The 26834-nt window shown below is 35.8% G+C and overlaps 6 protein-coding genes across 8 annotated transcripts in view; 2 read left to right on the plus strand and 4 right to left on the minus strand.

Moving 5' to 3' along the window:
- Window positions 1-151: 151 nt before the first annotated feature.
- LOC133842990 (nucleobindin-2-like) lies at window positions 152-2611 on the minus strand. 3 transcript variants are annotated; one of them, XM_062276323.1, is made up of 4 exons: window positions 2458-2611; window positions 2093-2359; window positions 1371-2018; window positions 152-1312 (listed from the first exon to the last, which is right to left on the minus strand). In XM_062276323.1, exons 2-4 carry the CDS (start codon window positions 2330-2332, stop codon window positions 497-499), a joined length of 1704 nt encoding a protein of 567 aa, XP_062132307.1. In that variant the 5' UTR covers window positions 2333-2359; window positions 2458-2611; the 3' UTR covers window positions 152-496. The 3 variants fall into 3 exon arrangements, with proteins under 3 accessions (XP_062132307.1, XP_062132308.1, XP_062132306.1); XM_062276324.1 differs by lacking the exon at window positions 2458-2611 and having other exon boundaries at window positions 152-663; window positions 715-1312; window positions 2093-2451; XM_062276322.1 differs by lacking the exon at window positions 2458-2611 and having other exon boundaries at window positions 2093-2451.
- Window positions 2612-2759: 148 nt separating this feature from the next.
- On the plus strand, window positions 2760-4298 carry LOC133842997 (CDAN1-interacting nuclease 1). The gene is made up of 3 exons (XM_062276332.1): window positions 2760-3131; window positions 3195-3683; window positions 3751-4298. The coding sequence occupies exons 1-3, from the start codon at window positions 2872-2874 to the stop codon at window positions 3896-3898; spliced, it is 897 nt and encodes a 298-aa protein (XP_062132316.1). The 5' UTR covers window positions 2760-2871; the 3' UTR covers window positions 3899-4298.
- On the minus strand, window positions 3911-5574 carry LOC133843001 (zinc finger protein 706-like). The gene is made up of 3 exons (XM_062276336.1): window positions 5377-5574; window positions 4691-4879; window positions 3911-4626 (listed from the first exon to the last, which is right to left on the minus strand). Exons 2-3 carry the CDS (start codon window positions 4832-4834, stop codon window positions 4537-4539), a joined length of 234 nt encoding a protein of 77 aa, XP_062132320.1. The 5' UTR covers window positions 4835-4879; window positions 5377-5574; the 3' UTR covers window positions 3911-4536.
- An 846-nt stretch (window positions 5575-6420) lies between these two features.
- LOC133844803 (putative uncharacterized protein DDB_G0271606) lies at window positions 6421-12963 on the minus strand. Its single transcript, XM_062279066.1, is given in 6 exon segments — window positions 6421-7190; window positions 7193-7376; window positions 8093-8232; window positions 8421-8583; window positions 9537-9954; window positions 12335-12963. Coding segments are annotated over 5 exon segments (1602 nt in total). The 5' UTR covers window positions 9927-9954; window positions 12335-12963; the 3' UTR covers window positions 6421-6465.
- Window positions 12964-18583: 5620 nt separating this feature from the next.
- Window positions 18584-19800, plus strand: LOC133846422 (mite allergen Der p 3-like). Its single transcript, XM_062281406.1, has 3 exons — window positions 18584-18884; window positions 18936-19212; window positions 19269-19800. The coding sequence occupies exons 1-3, from the start codon at window positions 18628-18630 to the stop codon at window positions 19656-19658; spliced, it is 924 nt and encodes a 307-aa protein (XP_062137390.1). The 5' UTR covers window positions 18584-18627; the 3' UTR covers window positions 19659-19800.
- A 2288-nt stretch (window positions 19801-22088) lies between these two features.
- LOC133846420 (uncharacterized) overlaps window positions 22089-26834 on the minus strand; it is a 61863-nt gene continuing 57117 nt past the window's right edge. Inside the window, 2 exon segments of the mRNA XM_062281400.1 lie at window positions 22089-22928; window positions 23006-23116. Coding sequence (XP_062137384.1) covers window positions 22782-22928; window positions 23006-23116 — 258 coding nt within the window. The 3' untranslated portion in view covers window positions 22089-22781.

Here is a 26834-nt window from a genome sequence, read left to right on the forward strand (position 1 = left end):
CACTGTGTTCTTTTTTTTATAAAAGTGATCTACGGGGAAAACAAAACAGATGTCAAGTTCGAACTTCGAAACTCAACTATAAAGTAAGTATAAGATGATAACGAATGGTCATTAATTAATTCGATAATATCAAAACAAAACAGTGAATACATAATTTACTACACAAATTTTATTTTCTGTAATAAACTAATTTGATTTATGTACAAAAAAGATGAGTGTAAAAAAGAGCGGAAAGTAGTTACTATATAGAAAAATGGGAAAAGTATCAAAAAAATGCGGCAATGGAAAGACAATGCGACAATCTCCGACAGCCAATTAATTGTTATTAAACATTGATCAATTTATATCATATGCGAATATGCATATATATAAAAGAAAATATACATATATATTTTGAGATTAGATAAATTTCCTGTTTGCTATTTCAGTCATCGATAATTTAGATTTGTTTTTCGTATAGCACAAAATGCGACGCCTGTAAAAAGGAATGTTCCGTTTAGTGTTTCTGCGCTTGCGGTTGCTGTTGCTGTGGTTGTTGAGCTTGTTGTTGTGGTACAGGTTGTGGTTGTTGTTGCTGCTGCTGTTGTTGCTGCTGTACGGGCAACTGTTGGTTTTGCACAGGAGGCGGGGTTTGGTTGTTGAGCTGTTGCACGGGTTGTTGCTGTTGCACAGGCTGCTGTTGTTGTTGCTGCACAGGTTGTTGCTGCTGTACAGGCTGTTGTTGTTGCACAGGCTGTTGTTGTTGTTGCACAGGCTGTTGTTGTTGCTGCACGGGTTGCTGCTGTTGTATTGGCTGCTGATAGACAGGCTGCTGCTGATACACGGGCTGCTGTTGTGCTGGTATTTGACCGGCATGCTGATAAACCTGATTGGGATTCAATTGCACGGGCTGCGGCTGTCCGTATTGCTGCTGCTGATACTGCTGGGCAAACTGTTGCTGCTGCTGCTGGTGTTGTGCGTATTGCTGCTGCTGGTGGGCGTACTGTTGCTGCTGCTGCAGATGCAATTGATCCGGTTGCTGGTAGTGCAACTGAGCACCAGCTGGCGGCGGCTGTTGGTAGGCAACGCCACCTGGCGGAGGAGCAGCATAGTAGCCTTGCGGCATATTGGGATGTGGGGGCAATTGTCCCTGGGCAATCATACGCTGCACTTCCTCCTGGCGGCGACGCTCAAATTCCAGATACTCCTCGTGCGTATATTGCTGCTGCTGGTCGATGGTTTCCCATTCGGGGTCACGTTGGAACTCCTCCTTGGCTGTCTGCTGCATGAACTCATCGATGCTGATGAGACCGTCGTGATTGGTGTCCGTCTCCTAAATGGACAGTCTTATTAGTAAAGTTTTATGATTGTAAACTTTAAAGATTTCATACCTGGAAGTAATGCTCACGCATGCGTTCCATTTCCTCGGCACGCTCACGCATATCATCCTCGGGTAGATTGCTGTTGTACACCTTGTCCAGTTCCTTGACAAACAGTGCCTTCACTTCCGCCTCGTCCCAGTAACCGTTGCTGTCGACGTCGTGAATGGAAAAGAATGTTTTCGGATTGAAATCGTCCTTTTCCATATGATCCTGTTTCTCCCAGACCTCCTCTAGTTGTGCCTTGTTGCCAGGATGGTGGATCTTCTCGTGTTGCTTGTGCTTCGCTTCGTTTGCCTTGATCTCAGCCTCGAATTTCTTGCGTGACTCCTCGTCCATTTCCTTTTTCTGTGCCTCACGTTCGAATTCTTTTTGCATTTCGTACTCTTTGAATTCGCCACGTCGCTTGCGATCCGCTTCGGCCAAGTCATCGGACGTTTTCTGTATCAGTTTGCGCAAATCTTCGATTTCGAATGTGTGCTCATTGCCATGATCCAAATGTTGTGGCACTTTCAAATGCTCGCGATCGATGTCGTTGCTCAGCTCGAAGGCCTTGTTGGCCAATTCACGCAATCGCTCCAGTTCGCGGCGTTTTATCTCGTCCAACTTAGTGCGCACATGATGATTCACATAGTCCAGCTCTTGTGCGATTTTGCCACTCTAGATTGTGCAAATAGTTATCGTTTAATTTTAGGCAGGGTAAAGGGGGAAATACATAATCAAACTCAGCTTACACGTATGTCTGCTTCGGGAGCCTTATCGAGCTTTTTGCGAAAATCGGGATCAGCCTCCAGGGCTTCGACCACTTCACGCAAATACCTCTCATACTCCAGGGCCGTTTCCACGTCGGCGGGGGCAGGTGTGCTGCTATGTTCCGCTGCTTTTTCCTCCTTTTTGTTTTGCGTCACAGGCAAAGCTGTTGCCACAATCAACAAGGCAAACGCCAGCACGACACTCGCCACCTGACACTTCATTGTTGCACGTGTTACGATGAGCTCTCACTTCAGATTGATTTGTTAATACAATAAGACAGTTGTGTAAATAACTTTAGTACAAAAATTTAATGGAATTCTGACGTGTCTGCGAGACACTTTTTTACCTTGGTTTTGTTTAGCAACTGACCGAGTTGCCACACTGTCACAGTCGATAGGCAGAACATATGTTAATTGCTTCTCGATTCTACAGCGGTAAATCGATTTTTTTCTCTACGATAATATGCACAAATACGATTCAAAATAGATTTTTTAATAACTGGGGTTTCCAATGTTCTATTTTAAAAATGTAAAGTATTTCAAGTTTATTTAACTATTCCCAAACCCTGATCGTAGAAAAATTGACGGGATTTTAGTTTGAAGTGTTAGTAAAGGTTTTTTGATCGCGGAGGCTAAAAACAATATTATTATCGTTGTTATTTCTTTAGTATTATTTTGGTTTGTGTTACACGGTCACACTGCTTATGCACATCAACACTGCCAGCTGATTAGACTAAGTTTAAATTTAAATTTTTCAAATAATGGCCAAAAACACAATAGCCAGTAGCCATAATGCGGCCAAAAAAAAGATTTTAACGAACGTGGAATACACGCGAATTTGTCAATTTATCAATGGTTATCACGGCGGCCTGGCAATAGACTGCGAATTGGAAATGGTAAATCGCTTCTTTGTTGACGTCGAGCCGCTTGCCTTGATTTGTATTCTTCAATCCGAAATGTTTAACAAACACCGTGGGCAGCATTGGCGTCTTGAACAGCGCTCCAAGAAGCTGCTACAGACGTAAGCAAAGCGACAGTCAGCAAATCCTTTATTTGACATTTCTAACTCTAATTTTCGTTATAGCTATGAGGAGCAATGTCATCTGTATAATGATAATGCACTGCTGATTCGGATGGCCTCCTTGGAGAACATCAGTCCTATTGCCCTGTGCCGCATCTTGCTACAGGAAAAATACGACCTGACGCAGCGATCGCATGTTTATCGCCTCCTAAAGCATCCACATTTAATACAAGATCCCCGCTTGGCAGCTAACGTCCAACAATGCCTCTACAGTGATAACCAGGAGGGACCGCTGACGGATCTGCGGCGTCGCATTATCGGCGAGGAGTACGAGGTAAAGCTGAAAACACTTGCCAAGGAGGTGGGCATACATTTCTACGATGAGCAAGATTTGCGACGCATGGGTTACGACAAGACGCCGGACATCAAAATGATTTTCCCATTCCTCTACAAGGATTCCGTGGTAAATTGGATTGAGAGCAAGGCCAATTTCGGGGATCCCAGAAGCCATAAGAAGAACATACAACAGCAGCTGCAAAGCTACTGCAATCGGTAAGTTCCATAATCACATTCATACCGCACAACTTAAATGATTATTCGAACTATTATTACCATGCAGCTTTGGTCCTGGCATCATAATCTATTGGTTTGGCTACCATGAGGATACACCCAACTTGGCAGATAATAATATTGGCATCACGGTCTTAACAGATTTTCCAGCGCGCGAAGATTTGGTTTTTATGCAGCTAACGGAAGGCGTTAAATAAACATTTAATTTATTTTTTACCACTTGACGCAGTTTACTTAACAATTTTCCAATTTTTTTTTATTGTATTTATAAATTCTCATTTACATTAGATTTTGTATAGTACAAAAAACGCATTTTCTCATTTTTTTGTCGTTTTAGTTTCTTTTTTAGCTCATGCATGAAATGTATAAAACTATAAAATATATATACGAATTGTTTATAAACGCAAAATGTAATAATAATAATAATAATGTTTGTGGCGGCAGAGAAAGTCAAATACCAGATTAAATAGTAATGTATTAAGGCTATGGCTATTTGTTATTATTATTATTATTGTGTTGTGTTGTCTTGTCATTTTGCCACTTTATAAACAAATTACTGTTGGCAATGCAAAAGAATGTGGTTACGATTTTCATGTTGTTATTAAAATTCAGCTTGCGTTTTGAATCCCGAAAAAATGTGTATGTTGATTGTTTACATTTTTATTGTTGCAAGAGTTATTAATATTACTGTTATATATGTATCGTAGTGGTAGGCAACTCGTCATTTAGTTGATATTTCCTTCATTAATTTGAATTCAATTATTTTGCATTTCCTCTATATATATTTAAATTGTATGTAATGTATTTATTTATTGTATTCTGCCACCGGCACAAGTTACAAGTCTTTCAGCTCCTCGGGCATATCATTCTTCGGATGCTTGTTCTCAAAATGCTGCTTATAAGTCTTGGGATCCGGCATTTGCGACTATAAATAGAATTAAACTTAAGTTATTGATTTAATCCATTATTACTTATTTGTTGAAGTTTACCTTGCACAGCACACACACATGCACAAGCGCTTTTTGGGCCGCCTTCTTTTGATCGTTGGCACTGTGACCCTGCTGCTTCTTCATCTTCGCCTGCTTCTCGGCCGCCTTCGCTTGCGACTGAATTTTCTGGTGACCGCGTGCCATTTTAGATTTGCTGCTGGGGTGTTGTACTTGTGGTTGTTGTGGGGGCTGTTGGAATATGAGTTGAATAAATTTGTTTGCTGGCACTTAAGAACTTCACTTATCAATTGAACCGCACGTCGGGCGAACACAACAACAAATTAATCTATGATTTGATTTATTTTCATTAACTTGCGTATGTGTTGACGTTGGATATTTGTTTTTGCTATTGCTTAAACGGTATTTCACGGCAACAACAACAACTCAAAGTCGTTTGACAGTTGCAGCAGCCATTAGTAGCAACGTCTGAACTTTCTCTTTCGCTCTTGCAAAAAAAAAAGATACAGGAAATGGCAGCGCATTAGTGCCTCTCTAATCATATGTACATACATACAAACATTTATATGCAGCAGCAAGTTAAAGTGGCCATCATAATATTGCCGCGCACGCAACTTCTTGCTTGTGATACCAAAGACACTCCCCCAACCCCACTACCAACCCCTTGAAGCACTTTTTAGCACGTTTTTGACTGCAAATTCAACGACCACGTTCTCTCTCAGCCTTACCTAATTTACCAATAGAAATGCAATTGCTGCCAAAGCTTCGAGATTTGTTTTGCGATTGCTTGCCGAAACGTGTATTTTTTTGATACCCGAAATTGTTGATTATTTGTTTAGAGTTGAATTTCCGTGGCGTAGTTTCTGTATTTTTTGTATTATTACGAATTCTATGTGGCCTTTTATGCCTTTGTTGTGTTAAGTGTTGTAGGTAGATCAGAAATCGATTCGATATTAATCGATATTACCATAAAAATCGATTGGCGATAAAATTAATATTTAAAAAAACAACGCAAAAACACTTTAACCAATGACATTTCGGCAAATAAATAAATAGTTTGTCAAACTCAAAATGTAAACAAATTTATATCGTATGACTCAATTTAACATTGAATTGGAATGTGACCGCAAATAGTATTTTTAAGAGTACATAGAAAAATACCAAATTTCGAATGAAACGAAGCTTCAGATAAAAGGTTTTTCGCATTTAATAAAAATATACATGTAATTTTTGTGTTAATCATTTTTTTTATTTTATAAACAATTCAATGTTTACGAAATGTGGCAACAGCAAACGCTCCGAATTGTACCATTGGATGACTTCCAGGGCTGCGCAATTCCGTCTGTTGTTACGGCCACATTGATCAAAAGCAGCGCCAAAAATATATTTTCGTCAAAACGTTATTTTCAATTACATTTTTGTTTTATTTTTTTATGTGAAAGATTTTTGTTAAATGTGCTACAATTTTGGTATTGCCATTTATTGATATTCCATCGCACAGTGCCTTGAAATAAATGTGTAAATATCAATCACACTAGCAAGTGTTTCGCGCATGTTCATTTGTATGTTAATGAACGTTTTTACACTTTTAAATGGATTATTAATCCACCGAAAACAGGTAAGTTGTTAGCTTAAACATAATCTTGTTGGCGGCTTTAATTAAAATGAAATAGAATGCATATATGCACCTTCACAATTTCCGTCGAGACACTTTGGGGTACCATTAACGAATTTGAGGAAAAGGCAAAAATAAAAGAAAACGGAATTTGTATTTAAAAATGGCTTTATTGCTTAAAACTTAACAAAATGGATTACAACTAAACTAACATGCTTGCATTATTGTCGCAAAACTCATAAATATTATCAACGAATTGCATTTCATGTACATTTTTAGCAACTTGAGGTGTTTCTTCTGTCGTCGTCATCGTCTCCTTTTTCTTCACTTTTTCAACCGTATTGTGTTTTGTTTTTATTTTCGCAGGCGACTCTGCCTCAAGGGTCATGCGCTTGAGATTATTGATAAGCGAAATGTCATGTTTGATTTCGATCTTCAGCTCGAGCAGTTCGTGTTCAGTTTTTATAATATCCTCCGCATAAGCTTCAATATTACGCTGCAGTTGACCCACCGATACCTCCATTTCCGGCGATATGTATTGCTCGTTGTGCATCTTGTATTGCTTGCACTTTTCCGATAGCTGCCGCGTCAGATTATATTCTCTTTCATACATCACATTCATATCGGCGTGCAGGGCTGCCAACTTGTTGCGCACACTATTACGCAGTGGGGCATCCTTGCGTCGCCGTCGTATGCAATTGTTGTTCACAATCGATTCGGTTGGGGCAATCGGCTCGTGACGAGTGCGTCGGCTTTGACGTTGGCGTTTCCGTTGCGTTGCACGAGTCTCGGCTAATTTGTATAGTTTGGCCTTGGCCTGACGATTGACTTCCGTGGTTGCATCGTAATGCTGATCGGGCAGTAATATCAAGAGCAGTTCATCAGGCATTTCCTGCTGCCCCTTGGCCAGTAAACGTTTATCTTTCGTTGTCTTGGCTGGCGTGTTGGCAACTTTGGTATTGGCTTTTTTGCTTCTTGTCGCTTCGATGTAAAAGTTTTTTTAAACCACTTGAGCAAGGAGAAATTATGCGTAGGAACGGTTGGGGCAAGTTGCATTAGCTGCAGCTGTGGAGGTTCCGTGAGCTCTCGACGATGCTTGAGTGAGAGACGCAGCTGCAAATAAATTAAAATAAAAGACAGTAAATATATTGTAAACAAATACAAAAATGATTTATGATATCTTTAGTTATCCTTAGGGAGTCTTAAATATTTGATCATTCTTACGCAACTCTTTTCTTATCGTGACAACAATGACAATTAAAATACTATTAAGCCAAAAAAGCAAAATAAAATTAATGATCGCTGGGACTACAGATAAAAACTAGTGCACGCAATAACAAATTAGGGGGAAAAGTAGGAAAAAAAAAACAAAAACAAAACATTAACTTTAATATAAAAATCAATAGGCAAATTGATTTCATTTCGTGCGTCATGAAAAGCTAAACTAAAATAATGGAAAAGGCGACGCATAATCAAGTCAAATCGAGCATACGCTCGATGGTATATATTGTACATATGCTATACATACATACATACATATATATATATATATAATGTATCTTGTATGTGGAGGCGTGACTTGTAGATGAAAGGGGTCGGGGAGGTCGGTGCTACGGAACATGAATTTCACATTTCTTGACTTGCGTGCGGCGCCAGTCGGACGAACAGGACACAAAAACAGAAAAAAAATAGAAACAAACGCTTATTATGCAATCAGTGTCGACTTTTGTTGTTGCCTTGGGCCCAGTTTTTGCACGGCAGGTGGGCTGGTTGGAGGCGGAAAAGGGAGAGAGTTGGGGTGGGGAAGAGGGAGCTGTGTCGCATATTACCTCATTGTGCACACGACTCCAAGCGCGCCAAACAGGTAAAATGGCCATGTTGCCGTCGTAGCTGCGCTCGATACCACGCCAACGTTCCGTTATAACGTAATCGCTGTAGTCACGCGATGCTGCTGTGCCATGGCCGCCATCTTGTTTTTTTGTGTTGTTTTTTGTTTTTTTTTCGGGGAAACGAAACGAAACGAAAATAAAATCAAAAAATACAAATAATTGTAAACACATAAATAAATAAAAGTTTTGGTCGATAATAATACCAAAAAAAAAAAAACAAATACCAAAAGTGCTAACTATAGGCGGTAAATCTCCTATATTGACTCACCTTGATTGTTGTTGTTGCTGCAATAGTGGGCATTGCCATTACTCAGCTCATCATCAATCAGCGCTTTGATTATGTCATTGCATGTCGTTTTATTTGTTACGCCCGATACATAACGCGGCTCATCATCGTCCAGCCAAATGGGTATTTCCTTATGACCCTGTTCCTGTTTGTGCCGGAAGTAGAAGAAGGCAAATGCATTGGTTTATTAGTCGACCGGTTTTTATGACATTGTAAGCAATTGCTAACTATGGTTATTACCCAGTTATTTGTGTGCACAATGTTACTGCAGCGAACTTGTGGTTTAAGGCTACGATATATGTATGTTCATACATTGCTATGTTGCCGAATTTCACTAGTACGTTAAATTTACATGTTAGTTATTTGAAATTATTGAACTAATACAACATTTGTAATTTTAATATTTTCTTTTTACTAATCCTATAATTTTTGTAAAAAGTTCCTTTTTTATATAGTTGTTGTCAGAATTCGTGTAGCCTTCTTTTTAGCGCGGCTACCAAATTTTGCTATGTTGCCAAATTTCAATATAAGGTGGTCTTACTTTGCTGAATACTATAAGCTAAATTGCAGAGCTTTTTAATTAAGTATTTTGCTTAGCAGTACTGAAGTTTTCAAAAAGTTGATTGAAATTTGTGGATATTTTTATGTGTGTGTTGCTAAACTTCATGTACATATGCTTCTCATTATCCCTAGGCGCTGTTGCCAAATTGCAGCATTGAATGAGTTGGCATTGCTAAACTTTACAAAGACGTCATAGGTCGCAGTTGCAATTCGAATGCGATTTGGGGTAATCAATTTGATTTTCAGCTTATAATAATAGCCCCCAAATATGTGAGCATTAGCTTCATTTCGACACGGCCTAACTGTACACGGATTCTCCCATTCCATTTACCTTATATGGATGACTAACCCAACCAACCAAAGCCAAACATGCTACGTTCTTAAGCACAACACACAATATTTTGCTTCAGCTAGCTATCCAATTAGGTGATTTGTTTGATTTCACTGGAAGCCCACGAGTCTATGGAGGGGGGGCGGGACAAGGAGTGAGAGCGGGAGTGAGATGTGGCAGGGGCACGTTACGTGTGAGGCACTTACCACAGTGCTATTAACGCCGTACAGGGAAATGGAGCGATGGCGATGCCATCGACTGGCGGCCGTGTGTTGGCCATTTCCGTTTGCTGCCTTGCTGCCGTGTTGTTGATTTTGCCCTGGTTGTGGGGCAGAGCCGCGGGTTGCAGTTGTGGCTGTTGCCACTTTTGCATCTACTAGACGTTCGCCGCATGGCTTATTGCCTCTGTCGTTCCCCTTCTCATGGTTGTTGTTGTTATTATTGTCTTGATTTTGGCGGTGCTGATAATGCTGATGTTTGGTCGGCAGTATGGGGCTTTCAGGTAAATTCAATAGCGATGGACAGGTGTCAAGATTATCATCGATGAATGTAGAGTTTTGTTGTAGTTGCTGTTGCTGTTGCTGTTGAGGCGCCATGTTGCCTGAATTGTGACACTAATTGGCACTGCAAGTGAAAGGCGGGTGAAAATTGTTACTATGAGCACTTGTAATATAAGGTCCTTATATACATATATACATATATAAAGCTATGTATGATTCGATTTCTTTTTCGAAACACGCAAAAAGGCTGTTAGACATGTTATTGTTGTTTTTTTTTGTGTTTTGTAGCTGTTGTTGATGTCGGTGGTTGTTTGGCCGCCTACGTCTAACGATCAATTTAGATTTGTTGCCGACGATTAAATAAATTATGCACGAAGTTTCACAGTGCATAGTCATTGCCTGGTGGTGCAATGGACACCAGCTGCCCACACACACCCTCGCCATAAGCAAACTCAACCCACCTGTCCTTCCGATGGCCAATTGCCGTGCTCGAATTCCTAGAAAATTACCCACAAAAACTTTGTTTCTATCATTATTTAGCTCTGTCTGCTACTCGACAGTTTCTTTCGACCATTTTGGCCGCATAAATTGTAGCTGTTGACTTGCATTTTGTATGCAAATTTTATTTGCCAAAAAACGAAGAAGAAAACTGTGAAGAGGCGAAAAACACAGCCTGTTTTGACTTATGGAATAATGCAAATTTATGCCAGCGTAAACTGCAGCGTGCCAAATAGCACCAATTATATATCGTGGCAGTAAAACTTGTGGTAAAAACTACATCGAGTCTCACCAGGTGTTGCAGTAAGCGAGAAACTCTTTAAGTGGTTTAATTGAACAGTGGAATAAATACATAAATAGATTAGGATCAAAATTCTATATTACTTTCGCTATTTATGAATTAAATATTACCACAAAAACAATACATTTTAAAATATTACAAGTCAGTTTAGAATTTTAAAAAATCGATATATTTATTTTTGAAAAATTCTTTCGTGTTTGCAGAACATTTCTTTGCGATTTCGTAATTGTAGAGTTCTTGTGAAAGTGTTGGATTTGCTTGCTTGCCCTTAATTGTTAATAAATATGCAAATTTGGTAAATATTTAATAGTAGACGCCCATTCCACTTGCATATTGACAGACCACTGCATAACAATCCACGCCCGCTTTGGCTCTTCAAAGCTATTAGGCAAATGAGTTATAGTGCGGCTTTGCTGCAAGGGATTTCGTATGCAAGGGGACACGCCCACGGTTCGGCCACTGACTGACTATGAGTTTCCCTATTCCCCTGCTCCCCTCCTCTTTCTCTACACCCCCTCCGACAAAGTTCAGGTCCCGCTCGCACATGTCAATGAAGCCTTTGATTACTCGAACTCGAAGTCGGACTTGGCAAAACTGAACATGCAAGCATTCGTAGGAAAAAAAATGTAATTTCCAATCAAGATAAGTTCAAATGAAAATTTAATTTGTTGTTGTGGTGGGAGAAGGTCCTTTGGACAACACTTTCACACAGGACAATTATCTAAACGCCCAGCGCTGACGTTTTAAGTGCAACTAATTGTTGTAGGGCGGGTTGTGCAGCAGCTATCAAATGATTAATTAATGGAAGGAACGTTGGGGTTTTCAGACTTTCCAAGAAATTCTTTAGAACTTGCTGGACAAACTATGCCGGCTTGCCTATCAAAGTTCAATGTCTTTCCACGAATTTCATTGCTACGATGTATTTGAATTACTTACTAACTATGACGTTCTAATGTATGTATTTTTAACATCTTTTCAAAGTAAGTTTCAGTTAAAAGCGTGTTACTGCAGCTAAATTTAGCTTAACTTGCATGTATAGATAATTATACTATGTTGAAGTATAAAAATAACTAAACGAGTTGTTGCATAGGGCATTTGAATTGAAAAAAGAAAGGTATGAAAAAATAACTGTCATAGGTTTGTAATGAGGTGTGTCAAAAAAGATATATATATTTTAAAGTATGGAAAATGAAGGTATAACATTGGTAAAAAAATCTACAGTCCCTTCCCCACATAAATATGAATAAAATAGTTTTCCTAAAATGAGTATTTTATATACATTTTCGGTACATTAAATAAAATTTTTTTCAGTCTTTCATTATTTGCTTTCATTGAAATTGAGATTTCTTCTTGAAATTAAAATTTATTTAACGTGCTATGCAATGCTTACAGAATTAAAATATTTTGCTAATAACTTTAGCTTATTTTCTGGTAAATTGCTGCCAGTTTTTATAATATTAATCATCGTTTAACATGCTTTAACATGTTGCCCTAGTTTCATGCTACCTACTTATGATCGTATTGTGGTTGTTTCTTTACCCACTCATTAGATTTTGGCACCCGCAGAACCACAGAGTATTCAAAAATCAACTGTGAATTCTCCCAGTGCCAAGATACAATGGTAGTAGCAGCAGCAGCAACGATCTTCTACCAAAATCACAATCGAACGAATTGCAAATTGACCGACTAGTTGATCTAGACTTACCGTTTTGGTCGTTTTCCTTGGAATTGTTTTCTCGTTGCGAAATTCTAGCTTGATCGCTGCGTAAATATCGATAGAGTTTCTCGTTGAAGTCTTTTGGTTGTTAGTTTATAATTTGTTGGCAGTGTTCTTTATTTTTCTTGTTTTGTAGTTTAATTTGCATGTGTGGTGTTGGCTGGTTTTACACTTGATCACTAAACTGTTGGCCAGCTGCCATGCTAGAGCCGCAGGACATGTTAATCCTTTGAGCTTTGACACTTGACTGAAGTTCAAATTTGAATTTGCAGCTATTGTAACGTGCTGCTCGACGTCAGCGTCAGAGGCAGAGGCAGAGGCAGAATTGTCGACGTCAGGCAGCGCAGCCGGAAACTGCTAATATTTTCGTTTCTAGATCTAGACAGGTGGCTAAGGTGCTAAGCTGTTGTCCTTGTTCAGCCAGTGCAATGTTCAGTTCAGTTCATATTCAAATAATGCCTAGGCTAGCAAACATTGGCAGAGCTTGTGTGTGTGTGTGGGTAAGAGAGTCCTTTAGTTTTAGCTGGTTGCCAGTGACAACTTGGCGAAGGCGCGTTTAATGCACAACAAACAGGACTGACGACGACGGCGTATCCTTGACGACGGCATGTGACTAACTAAAATTTTATTTGCTACCACACAAAACTTTAAAGCAAAACCAGGCAGCTACCAACTCACGCACACACATACACACACACACACCTTTACACACGCACATGCATATAGTGAGACAGAGATACAAAGTGAGAGTGTGAGAAAGAGAGAGGAAGAGAGAGAGCAAGAGTCTAGGGGTTGTTAGGTGCTGTTGCTGCCGTCATCATCAACGGTTGTTGTTGGTAGTAGCTGCTAACAACAACTGCCGCGGCCCGTTGTCGTCGTCTTTTGGCCAACCAGCAGCAACCACCAACCGTGCTACCAATTTCCCACTTACAGTCAGATCCACATGCGAGCGAGCGAGCGACCGAAAGACCGAAAGACAGAAAGACTGGAAGACCGAAACACCGACCGACCACTCCCTCATCCACATTGCAGTTTTTCTCATTTTTTTTGTTGCCCCCTCCGGTATTTTTTCATAGCGTGTCTCGGCTAACCCCTAGCCCTATTCCACACTCGATGTGCGTGTTGTTGTTGCTAGTATTTTACCAATACCAATGCCTGGGCGCACTTTGTGTTATTTGGTAAAACGAGATTGTTGATAACGTGCAGCAACAACAACTACTATAAAAAATACGACAACAACAACAACTACAACAAAAAAAAAAAGAACTCGCGGTACATAAAATTCTTTCTGCCGCCAGGACCCAACTCGTACTCCCAATATTTCTGCCGTGTATTGTATATTTTATTGTTAATGGGCAGCATTCACCTTTCGATTCGATTTTTCTTGATGTTGTTGTTGCTTTAGCTTTTTCATGACACGAAATTGTTGTACTTTTGTTGCTAACGGCATTTTTGGCTGGCTTGAAAAACACTTTGATATATGAATGTAAAAAAAAAAATATAGAGGAAGACTTGCTTGCAGCTAAGAAAGTAAAACTGAATTCTATTTTAATTAATTTATATATTTATAGAAACACAACTACTGAAATGTTAGAGGCCAAAGGGCTAACAACAGCTAAGTTTAGCTGCAGGACAACAGAGTTAAGAATACAGTTTGCATGAAAATAGCAAAGCTAGAAAGTAAATAAGAATATGTGAATTTAATGCTGAAGAGGCCTCGGTTACTTAAAGCCTAAAGTGAGATTGTATTCATTTAAAATATACATATTAATAAAATATAGTTTTTAGAACATGTTACATACAGTCTACACTTGAAGAATAATACAATTCCTGAGCTATATTTCCACTTATTTGAATCAGGCTGAGCAAGCTATTTATCGTAATTAGTTATGTCCCTGGTGGATTGGATGATTGATCTAAACTTAATTGAACTTAATTGAACATTTCTGTAAATCCAATGGAAATTAGATATAATTATGAAATGCCTTTGTTGGCTTAATAACATATTCTCAATTGAGTATGCAATGTAGTACAAGCAATGTTTGATTTTATCCTAATCAAGTGGAGCTTTTCGTCGCTAGTTTTGGTATGTAAATATCCATATACATACATATATCCTCTAATCTAGTATGTGTCTATATTATTTGTTATAGCAAATCAATAGTACGTAATTTAGTTGTTCAGTTGTTCAATTAATAGTATAGTATAAAATATGTACTAAATATTTAACACAATTTTGCAGAAATTAATCAATCTCTAGTTTTCTAAAGAATTATGCAATATCTGATCCTTATTCAGCTTTTAAAGAAGATAAGTAAACATATAGTTTCGATCAAATATTATAAATTTCTCAATTCATGTAATAAAATATGGTATATCTAATATACTAAATACACCCGTACATTTAAACTGCCTTAGTACTATGCTAGGCTAGTTCTACTCCTGTTTCTCCCTTTCGAAGTATTACATTTAAAAACACGCAAGTTGTCAATTTTGGGGAGAACAATTTCGCCAGAGCGCGTGAAATTTTGACGCTTTGCTGCGAGTTGTGAGCTGCGATTATGTAAATGATTGATTCGGCAGCAGGTTATGGGGCAGCCTGTACTAATTTGCTGAAACTTTATGTTGGCCAGGGTTATCTAGGGGTGAGTATTACATCTACATACTCTATAAGGTCGTACCTGCCGTTGCGTCGTTGTGGTTCAGCGATTTCACGATATGGCACCGCCTCAGCCGGCGACGTTGGCTCGTAATAAACAAACATAATGTTTGGTAATAATGGAAACAGGACTTTGTCGTTTCAGTTCTTTTTTTGTTGTTGTATAGTACACCTTATATAGTATATACCCATCTATGCATTTCTATGTTCTTCGAGTAAGTGTGGGAAAGTACACGAACATCGGACTAACAATTGCCTTGGGACTGTGTTGTACCTCGAGTTTTACGGCTCGCAAATGCTTGGTTCTTAATTTTTATTTGGATTTTGGACAGAGGGCAATTAATGCGCACACATGAACAACTAATTGCCACGCCCATTTTGGCCTGACACTAAGCTCAATTTAATGTCGCGACTTTAAGCTCTCCAAAATATGATTAATTTTTGGTCTGGATGCAATTAAATTGATTGCTTGGAACGGCAACTGCACCAGAATGAATTCTACTTTCAAGAGTTTTATTTCTCATAATTTCTGCTAACTTTTGGTAGCCTTTCAATATTATATTTAAATACAAACTTTGCTTCGCAAAAGAGCTAAACTTCTGATTGGCGATAACTTCACTAGGATTCATTGTTTTGTATTTTTATTGGTACCCACTTTTGATCAAGCTTTGATCATTAGCATAAGATTAACAATCTAAATTAAATCGAATAACAAGGGAATTTGGAAGATACACACAATAATGGTACATATGTATGATACATATGATTCTGGCAATTTGGTTGCTTTCAAATACAAATTGTAAAATTTATTTAAAAAATACTTTTCTATGACATAAAACGTCTACTTTAATCTGGTCTTAGCTGCTTTGACAATGCGGAATATTTAGTACTTTATGGTATTTTTAAACGTAATACTATATTAATATACCAAATAAAGCTTTCGTGTTGGCTGACAATGTGGAATATTTAGTACTTTATGGTATATTTTGAGTGCAGCACATTATCAATATACAAAATAAAGCCTCTCATATATTGTTGTATCTTTGCGGTATATTGTTGGTATATTTGTAAAATAGAGTTTTATTGAAAATGGATAGAGGGTATCTCACAGTCGAGCACATTCGACTGTAGATTTTTGACATGTTTACTATTAAATTATTATTTCATTTACCTACCATATCCATAAAACTTATGGAAAGCTTAGAATTAAAGTACCGCAAAAAAGTTTGCATTCTGAAATAAAATATTACCAACGTACACTTAAAATAATTTGCTTGATTCCATTAGAGCGCTGCCCTCGGAACACTTTAAATCATAATATTTATATGTAGCATATAAGTTGGTTAAAGCCAGAGCAAGCGGGGGTGTTAACGACTTTCTTAGCCAACTTTAGCCCTATTATTTACACACGTAGACACGTCCCCCTTCTTGGCTTAATGCATTTGAGTGGCGCCACTTGAATTGGTTTGCATGTGTCGCATATGGAAATTTTGTAATGATAGGGGAGTTACCTGCACAGCTTAATTGCACTGCAGTTAAACAGAATTTTGTGCTCTATGCTTAGGTAATGATTGAGTTTTTATTATGCACGTTGATTGCTCAGCGTTGATTGCGTTTATCCAGAAGTTATGTGAGCGGGTGGCTAACTCTAAATACGGAAAGTACATTAGCATATTATACATATATATACAATGTTGTAGGCGCGTATGGAGCTCTTCTTCGGCTTGTTAAATATTCGATCACACACATGTTCGATTGTTGACCCTGACACACAAATTTTAGCTGCTGTCACATGTGCTGCGCTGCGGATCTGTTGGCTAAAAGTAACGTCTTTTTGACGGGATACCCGCCCCGTCACTGTGCAACACTCATTCAAGCATCAATTAAGGGCAGACAATGTGGCTAAAACTGGAAGCCAGAGCGAGAGAGCAACACTGAACATTATAAAGGTAGTAAATAATTACAAGAGCCGGCCGGGGTCACAGACTGCAGAACCGAGTTTAAATAGTTGTGCCGCTGCCTGCATTTTACCTCGTGCCAACTGCGATGCAGCTGCAGGTGTAGAAATCAACGAGCGCAACGAAGCGAGACATCAGCAGAGCGACTGTGTCTCCAACGCAGTCGAGTCGAGTCCAGTTTGCGCCAAGCGGAAGGAAGCTGTTGCGCGGGCCAAAACACTTGTTCCCAAAAAAAAAAAAACATAGACTAAGAGCGGGCAGGTTAAGGAACCTGTTTTCCTCAGGCGCGCAGATCGCGCAAGCTGTTCTCGATCGCGGCCTGTTCTGTTGGCAGGTTGTTTCTCTGTTTTTATTTTTAGGGGTTGCTTTGCCGTTAAGATGCCGCCGGCTGTGTCGCGTGTGCATTGACCTGAAAATGTTGCGCGCCCTTTAATGATTAGGCAGCAAAAACCTCACAAAAGTCAAAGACATTGGCCATACATATATAATTTTTTTTTTGTTCAATTTTTGTTTTGGGACGATCTTTATTAATGCGAAGCTGTTCTTGCTGGTTTCTTATTTTGTTTTGCATCTTGTCTTTTCATTATTCTTATTTATTTATAACTAGTTGTTGTTGTTCTTGTTTGACATTTTCGTGTATTTACAGCGTGTTTCATATTTCGTTTCATTTTAATAAGTTTGCTCAAGTTGTGTGTAGTTATTCAGTGTTTCTTTCTTTTTTTTTTTTGAGATTTAAAAAATGTACTTTGCTTGCTTTGCGCCGATCTTTAAATGGTGTCAGATTTGAATTGATCTATTAGAAATCTACTCTATTTTGTGATGAAGTGAGGAACCTAAAATATATATCTAATGCTTTCGTGACATTATTATTTAAGTAAGCAAACATTTTGTATTTTCTTCTTCTCTTTTATATTTGAATATTTAGATTACTTAGAATTAGCAAAGATTTGTGTAATTTTATATCGTGTTTTTTTTTTTATTATAAATACTTAGGAAATTATTTTAGTGTTAGCTAATAAAATTAATTAACGAATTTTAATCTTAATTTACTTTATTTACATTTTGCTTTTGCAATCTGCTGTTACTACAGCTTATAAAGCTTTTTCTTTAAGTTGTTTTTGTGTAGATAATTTATTAATGCCTTTGATGTGTTAAAAAGCCACCTGCTTTTGACCTTTTTTAGAATTAGTTAATATTTATCTTCGGCTTATTACATTGTGTTAATACTTTATTTACAGTTTTATAGAATATTATTTTCTCAATATTATTTTTGTAGCTGTTCTTTTTTTTTATTATTATTCATTAATCGTATATCAAATTTGTAGCATTATTGCCGATTGCTTTTAGGCAAATTATCTTTCTCATTGTTAATTAGATTTTGATTATGATCTTTATTTATTCATATAATATCATTTTGCAAGGGTTTTTTTATATTAGTTCATTTTTTTTTAAATATTATTTCAACTAAAGTCAATATTAAATATATGTAAATACCCGCGTTGTCTTTTATTTCTTATACTCTGCGCCCATTAAAAGAATGTTTAAATTATCAACAGTTGAAGAATTCCTATTTAATTCAGAGAAGTTTAAGCCTCATAGAGTAAAATCAAATAGACATTCATCCAGTATTTTTATGTCAAAAATTAATATTTTTAATACTTGTCATGCATTTTTTTAAGTTAATATACTTTCTATTGATTATATTGTGCTTAGCCGTAAGTGAGGAGCTAACAGTTAGATCAGATCGTGTGAAGCGAATCGCTACTCCAAATTTTGATGAAGTATTTTATCGAACATTGGCCAAGTATGTTGTCTCAATTAGATCACGAACACCGCACAAATATTTTGGCGATAATCATTTCTGTGGCGGCACTATAATATCCCCGATATTTGTGATAACAGCCGGACATTGCGTGATGGAGTGGGTATTAATATATATCAAATTTATAATTCACTCATTATGATTTTAAAGCAAACGCAAGATTATGCATCGAAGTAGAGTGATATTGGTAGTTGCTGGAACTCCAAATCGACTTAAGCACATTCTTGGGGCCACTTTAAATGTACCCGCCGAAAAGATCTTTGTGCACACAAACTTTACGTTGTATAATACAAACAATATTGCGCTCATTAAGTTGGCAGAATCTTTGCCATCGAACAATAAACATGTGGGATTCATCAAGCTGCCATCAAAACCTCCCAATGAAGGCAGTTTTTTTAGAGTGATGGGATGGGGACGTGTTTACGAGGTTGAATCAGTCAAGCCTTATCTATTTATTAAGTCTGATCTATCTACTGCTCTTAGGGTGGCGCTCTTGCTTCAAGAATACTTTATGTTGATGTTATGTTGCGAAATCGATCGTTTTGTGAATCTATTATTAAGTATTTCTCAGCTGAAATGTTATGCGCTGGCAATTTCGTGGAGAGTGACGAAGATCCATGTCCTGGTGATTCTGGAGATCCATTCATTCAAGACCTCACGCTCTACGGTGTTGTTACTTATGGTCTTGGCTGTGGCAACACTCATATGCCTTCAGTTTATTCGAATGTGTGGTACCACATGGATTGGATTAATGATATACTCACTGAGAATAGTGGTCGAAAAATAATGGAACAATCTTTATTACTTCGACTAAATCTATTGATAATATTTATCATGAACTGTTTTTACTTCGATTTTTACAAATTTATTTGAATATAAGTAAGATTGAATAGCAAATGGATGCGAATCATAGATCAGTCAGTTATGAATGGGCACAGAGTAAACACAAATTAAATTGTCTTACTTTAATAGTTTGGTATTTTTATCAGCGAGCTGTAAAGTTTGCCATTCACTTTCGAATTAATTCTATAAAAAATAAATAAACCTACACTTTTTGGTTTGCAACAAATTTCAAATGTATTAATTTTCAGCATCTTCAAAAAGTATTGTTTTGCTTCGATTTAATTCGAAAATAGAAATGGGACCAAGCTAGAGTGGAGAACAATCGGTGGCACAATCGACACTATCGATGGCTCAAAATTGACTATCGTCGAGTATCGATGGCGCCTACTATCGATAGTTCTCCATCTCTAGACCAAGCCGCATTAATCCGTAATTTTTTCATTGTTTAGAATATTTTTTATATATAATATTATTTGCCATATTCTTTAGTGGTCTTTGAGATTTAATAAAGCATTTTTTTGAGTAAGTTTTATGAAGTTTAAATAAAAATACATTGAAATGGCTGGGTAATTTTCGTTACCACATGAAACCAGTTAAGCTAATGTAACTATTATATATAATAATATCATTTAAAGAAGGCACAATTAAATTGTTAGTATATTAACATTGACATAAAACATTAAAATTGTAACTGATTTAAAAACACATTTTTAGTGATATCTTTCATAATCGAGCTCATTCATTTTGTACATTCCTTGCGTTAATTGGCACTGTATTCTACAGATTTATTTCTAGTGCCTTTCTAATTTGTTCCCTTCTAAAATTATAATAAACTGAAATAATCGCATAAAATGAGGTGTAATTTTTATGGTTTTTACTGTGGCATAGCATGGGAGCATTTGTTTTGCATTTATAGTTTCATTATTTATTAAATAAGCATTGACATTTTTTTTTTAATATTTTGTAATTTTTAAAAATGTTTTTTTAATTGCAAAAAGATTGTCCATGTCTTTCTTTTATAATTTTTATTTCTGGTATTTTGTTTTAAACGAGAGAAAAATCTGCAAAGCTTGAAATATTTTTGCTTGCAAAATTATATATGTTTGCGTTTTGTAGTATATAGCTTTATTCTGAATTTCGTGTTCGAAGCAAATCTACAAAAAAAATGGCGAGCACACATTTTGGATTAACATAAAATGTTAATGGTACAGATTATGTTAAGAATTTTAAACAGCGCCAAAAAGTATGCAATAAATATTTTTTGTTGTGGAATTGATTTGAATTCGAAATTCAAAAGTGGAGCCTAATAATTCAACAAATCTACGGTTCTAGAAATATAAAAATTGCAAAAAGCTTTATATATGCGTTCTGTATTTGTGTCATATAATAAATATTTCATTAAATAATTTATAACGGTGGCCCTCATTAACCTGCTCAATTAATTAAATTGAATAAATTTGTATGCAAAGGTTTTATATATATTTTAGTTACATTTTTTTTTCGATTTTACGTTTTTGTTTTTTTTTTTGTTTTGTTTTGGATTTTGTGGTTATCACAAGATTTTAAGGTTTGATTTGGTTTAGTTTAATTTTAGTTTTTAAATATATTTTTAGGTGTATTTTTTTGTCAAGTTTTGGTCTTCTATATGCAAATTTCGCAGGGCATTAGTTGCTTTCGACATAAATTGTATCTAAAATACTTGGGCGTTTTTTCATAGTTGGGTTGGCATAGCTTCTTGAGTTTTAATTTTTGTGTTGTTTTTTGTTTTTGTTTTTATATTACGACTTTATTTTTTTTATTAGCATTGATATGTTTCTCAATTAAATTGTTTTATCCAATTCCTGCTGCTACAAAGGTGATGAAAGTTTACTACTTGTAAGAAGTCAAATTAAAATTAACTAATTATTATATAAATAATTGAACTAAATTTTATGCAGTTCAATGCAATATACTTTCCATTTCAAGTACTATTTAATGCAGAAAATTATGAAAAGCATACATTAGGTATCTGTTAAAATTTAAATAAAGTGCTAGACTTATTTATGAATTCATTACATTTGAAAATTACGAAAAACTGTAAAATAATATTCGAAACAATTATAAAACGTAATTAAATAATCTGAAATATCCAAAACATTTTAAATGTATAACCAAATATTTAATTATACCCATTTTTTCTAAAGCGAGATCTGACCCGAAGAAACTTCTGAATTGTATACAAAATTAAATTCGGAGCAGATCAAAAATATATTTCGTTTTGAGCAACATAAAATTATTATAACAATTTGACATATTCGGAGGCATTTCAACTAAGTAATTTATAATATTTGACTAGAATTGTTGTATGTATATAACATTTATATATGCATCTATTGTATAAATATGAGTTTCGGCATTTATTTTGTTCTTTCTTTTAACTAGGCATAGATAAAGCGTTAAAGCTGATTTTTTCGTGTTGAATTTTGTTTTTCATATTTTTTTTAAGTAGGCTAGGTCTTTTTTTTTGTTTTAGATGGTGTTTCATTTTGGTACATACTTTCAGCATAACTTTCGTTTCTATAATTTGTTCAAGTATTATTAATTAATACTAAACATTTGCGTTTTCATTTAAATGTCTATGCATTCGTCGAGCAATTTTTGTTTTTAATTATTATTTGTTGTTAAAATAGGCAGTCGAAAATCTTTTCGTATTTTTCTATTTCGCATAAATGTAATTCCCGTAAATATTTAAATATTAACAACTTATTTGGTAAATAATTCGTGTGTAAATGTGTAAGTAATTTAAATCGTTTAACAACTCATTTATTTAATTATTATTATTTTTAACTAATTTCTTTCTTATCACTTGTCTTGCTATTTTATTCTCATAGTGTATTAATTGTTAATTAAATTACTTTGTGTTTCCCTTTGTTACATTAAAGTTAAATGACTTTTGCAAGGCCTTAAGAACTTAGAAAACTGCATTCTTCCATTATATTATTTTCACATTTTGCGTGATTTTCTCTAGAGTTTAATATTACTTAATAATTCTTTATGCTGTTTTTGGTTTGCTTGTTTTTTTCTCTTTTTGGTTTGTTCATTTGCATTCATTTTCTTAAAGCACATGCTCTTTGGATGTTTGATTTGCATTTAATGGTTGCTTTTAGCTTAATTTTACGAAAATCCTTTGTAGTGTACAAAAAAGAATATCAGAAATATGGCATAAGCTGTTGGAAATGTAATTCTAGCAATGACATCGATCGTCTTTGCCACACGAATCGGATGCGGTGGCTCTTTTTTGCGCACTTGAACGAAGCATGTCTGAAATAGAATAATCACGAGTTAGAATTTATTCAATTTGAATATTTTAATTGATTTATCATAGTTACTGGGCTCACCTCCGTGGCACAGCCGTTGTTGGCCGAATGGGTACACGGGCTGTTGCTGCCACCGCATGTGGTGCATGCCACAATTTCATTGGGTGCCCCGGCATCGCGTCGCTTCTCGCCCTGATAGATGGCGGTAAATTTAAAAAACTAATGCGTTAATTGTTTTGGCCACACCAAGAGTTATAATTGTACAAAAAGTGAATATAATTTAAATACGAGTAGTAGGTAGAAAAATAACAATACAACATGTTTTATTTTGTTTATTTACACACGGAAACACACACATACGCATTCGGTTGAACAACAAAAAGTTGGAAAACGAAAATTGGTTTTTTGCAGTTTGCAGTTGCAGTTGCAGTTTGGTTGCATTTGGTTGTTTGCATTTCGTTATAAAAACACAGCAAAAAGCATTGTTTATTTAAGTACGAGTTGTATATATAAAAAATAGAAAAAGAATATATTTTCATTAACGTATTATTGAACATGTGACAAGGTTAAACAAAGCAAAATAAACTTTAACTACGATATTTGTTTTCAAAAAAAGCGTTGCCAAATTGTTTTCAACTTTTTAGCTTCAAATTTTTTTTTTCACTACAAAAGATATAGATTGAAGTATTTTGTAAATCATTGCTGCATACTTACGGGCTGTTTTTATTTATAAATTTAATCGTTATTTTTTTGGAGCAGCATTTAAAAAATTGGAAAAGTAGAGACTCATTTAATAATTCTGCTCAAATTGTTGAACAAATTCATTTGTAAGATTGTAAAATATGCTTAGAGTTGTTTTTTGCTCGTATAACTGTTAGTTTTTTAATGTTTCATATAAGCTTTGGCAATTTTGTAACATTTATTTATGTTATGGCTGACATGGATAATAATGGCATGAGAATTTTGCTGTGTGTATTTTAGTTAATGAAAGTCACAAATCAAACTTGAATTAAACATAATTTTGGATTTCAATAAAATATTTAATTTTAAATGCGAAATTTTGTAGTTTTTATCTGTGTAATGTTTTTGTTTTATAATGAAATGTAACTGATTGAATGTCTGTGGGATTTTGTTTTGGTTTTCTTTTTTTTTGGGATGTGCTGTTTACACTAAGCAACGGTTATTTTGACTTATCAAGCGTGCTTAACAAATTTACATATATACGAGAACGGTATACAAAGCTAGGGGATAGAGTTAGAAGTTCATTGTAACACACAGTTCTTACTTTAAGTTTAAAATAAAAATAAACATAGAAAAACACACAAATATAATATTTAAAACAAAGCAATTTGGGGCTGGATTCCTTCAAAACTAAATCCACTATGTTTTCCTTATAATTATAATTCTTTAATTTCTTAGTACACATTTTGGAAATAAAAAACATTTCCATATTTAAACTGCTGAATGATGCCGACAATTTTACTCTGATAATTGTGTACAAAAAAAAAGAAACTTTCTTGTTTATTTTGCATTCTTCTTGCACACAAAATTGCATAATGATTTTGTGCAAAATTAACTTTAGAATTTGTGTTTTATAAATGATCTGGCAAAGTCGTAGGTGGCAGCAGTTACACAAATTAACTGCACAAGCAGTGAGGTTGCTGCAAATATATTGCAACTGCTGTGGCACGTACGTTGTTTGAACATGATTTTAAATGGAAAAACGGTGCAGTTTCCTGGCTTAAATAATGCACACAGTAAACGAGAGGAAGACTGAAACACAGAGAACGACAGAGAGAGAGAGAGATAGAGAGAGAGTGGGAGCTAAGAGAGGGGACTAGAGAATTGGATTGCAGTGGGTGTGCTTGGCTGATTTGTCTTTGTTGTGGGGCTTAAGAATGTAACTCCGCTTGGCTGACCTGACCTCATTAGCTGCGACGTGCTGCCGAAAACTTCTACTCAGCACTTGCAGAAAGCTACTTAAATTTTGCAAATGATTTATTTCGCAATAAATTGCGGTGAAACCAGTTTTTTTTTTTTCAAATGACATTACGATCCCATATACTTCATCTTAAATCTTTACCCAAACCTTTGAAAAATGTTGAAAATAAATCAAGCAAAGACATTGAAGGATTTTCAACAAATTGAAGATTAAGTTTAAATTGTCAGCTGAAGAGTGAAATAAATATTTAAGTTTAAATTTTTCCGTTGAATAGTCTTTATTCAAGATTATACTAAATTAGATACTAATATAGTAATATAGTAATATAGTAATATAGAAATATACTAATATACCAATATACTAATATACTGATATAATAATATACTAATATACTAATATACTAATATACTAATATACTAATATACTAATATACTAATATACTAATATACTAATATACTAATATACTAATATACTAATATACTAATATACTAATATACCAATATACTAATATACTATAAATCTTTACCCTATCCTGGAGAAATGTTTAAAGATATGTTTAAATTGTCTACAGTTTAGTCTGCCTTAAACATTCTACTCAATTACGTACAAGTATACTTTATAAATCATTCTGCGAACCCTTGAGAAATGTTAAAAATAAATTAAGCAAAGAAATGTTCAGCGCATTCAAGATTAAGTTTAAATTGTCAGCTTTAAACTTTATACTAAATTACGTACAAGTTTTTGGGGAAAGATTGTATTGCAGGTCCATTTATTGAAATGAGTTACCAGTTGTATAAAATGTAACTTTCAAAAAACAGGCCATCGAATCACTGGGGGATTTTTGTGACACTTCTCACACCGTCATAAACTTAAACAACAATTTAATTTTATTAACACAATGCCTGGTAACACTTGAAAAATGTATGCCAAGTGGTGACTTTTTGCACAGCGCAATTAGCACTGACAACATAACTGTGTGGAGTGGAGTGAAGTAAACCGAGGAAAGTCGAAGAGTGTGAAGGGGTCCATAAATGGAGGGATAGGATGTTGTTGTTGTTCTTGTTGTGGTAGCGGAGCCTACATTCAAGAATGTTTGCTGTCAGCTCAAATCCCCAAAGATTTTGTATTTTGCCTATGAAAAACTTGTGCAGAACTTTTTGTCGTTTCGCTTTAAAATGCGTAAAATGTAAAATGGTTTCTCTTAAATTGTGTACATCCTTTTTTTGTGTGTGTGTGTATTTCTTCCAACAATTATGATGCATATACATAAGAGAATGAATGTATCTTTTACTTTCTTCGAGCGTTTTCTCCGTTGGCTTCATTTGTGTTTGTGTGTTCCATTTTGTCGCTGTTTTTCTGCAGTGTTGCTCTCAGGCTCATTACGGTATTTTCCACTTTGGGTACTCATGAATAATTATGTTGCCCTGGTTCGAAGCGGCTCAGCCAACTTTCAACTGCCAACTGGCTGCCAGCGAGTGTTGAGTGTCGTTTTTACCACATGCCACCTGGAAGCAGTCGCCTATCTTGGCTGCTGCCCTGCTGCGTCAATTTAAACGCGTACACCATTTTTAATTTACATGTTAATGGCCGAAAAACATTTCTCCTCAGCCACCTTCTACCTTTTTACTCATGTAATTGTTGTTGCCGTTCTTCTTCTCATCTGTTGTTGTTGTTGTTCTTGTTGTTGAGTGTCGGAACTCGTGATGGCGTACTCTTCAAATGGCTGCATTTCGCGATATGCTTTTCCATCACGTTCAGTAATTGTTCTGGGTTTTCTTTTTGACTTTTATTTATTTGCATTTCCGCTGATGATTTCCTTTCTTGATAGAGTCCTCTTGCGGTTTCCTTTCATTAGTATTATTTGTTTGCCAGTAGTTTTCATTGTTCGAGCTTTTCAACAGATTTGCCTCAGCATTTAAAACCGTTTTTTGCATGCATGAGTTGCTCTTAAACTAACTTAATAGCAGT

This window comes from Drosophila sulfurigaster, chromosome 3 (genome assembly GCF_023558435.1).
Source record: "Drosophila sulfurigaster albostrigata strain 15112-1811.04 chromosome 3, ASM2355843v2, whole genome shotgun sequence".
In the NCBI taxonomy this organism is placed as follows: Eukaryota; Metazoa; Arthropoda; class Insecta; order Diptera; family Drosophilidae; genus Drosophila; species Drosophila sulfurigaster.

Excerpts from the sequence above, each read along its gene's own strand:
- LOC133842990 (XM_062276323.1), bottom strand. The coding sequence starts at position 2,332 with ATGAAGTGTCAGGTGGCGAGTGTCGTGCTGGCGTTTGCCTTGTTGATT. Across the intron at positions 2,019-2,092 it reads CTCCCGAAGCAGACATACGT|AGTGGCAAAATCGCACAAGA; the intron begins GTAAGCTGAGTT and ends TGCACAATCTAG. Across the intron at positions 1,313-1,370 it reads TGCGTGAGCATTACTTCCAG|GAGACGGACACCAATCACGA; the intron begins GTATGAAATCTT and ends CTGTCCATTTAG.
- LOC133842997 (XM_062276332.1), top strand. The coding sequence starts at position 2,872 with ATGGCCAAAAACACAATAGCCAGTAGCCATAATGCGGCCAAAAAAAAG. Across the intron at positions 3,132-3,194 it reads TCCAAGAAGCTGCTACAGAC|CTATGAGGAGCAATGTCATC; the intron begins GTAAGCAAAGCG and ends TTTTCGTTATAG. Across the intron at positions 3,684-3,750 it reads CTGCAAAGCTACTGCAATCG|CTTTGGTCCTGGCATCATAA; the intron begins GTAAGTTCCATA and ends ATTACCATGCAG.
- LOC133843001 (XM_062276336.1), bottom strand. The coding sequence starts at position 4,834 with ATGGCACGCGGTCACCAGAAAATTCAGTCGCAAGCGAAGGCGGCCGAG. Across the intron at positions 4,627-4,690 it reads ATGTGTGTGTGCTGTGCAAG|TCGCAAATGCCGGATCCCAA; the intron begins GTAAACTTCAAC and ends TTCTATTTATAG.
- LOC133846422 (XM_062281406.1), top strand. The coding sequence starts at position 18,628 with ATGCATTTTTTTAAGTTAATATACTTTCTATTGATTATATTGTGCTTA. Across the intron at positions 18,885-18,935 it reads GCCGGACATTGCGTGATGGA|CAAACGCAAGATTATGCATC; the intron begins GTGGGTATTAAT and ends ATGATTTTAAAG. Across the intron at positions 19,213-19,268 it reads GATGGGGACGTGTTTACGAG|GGTGGCGCTCTTGCTTCAAG; the intron begins GTTGAATCAGTC and ends TACTGCTCTTAG.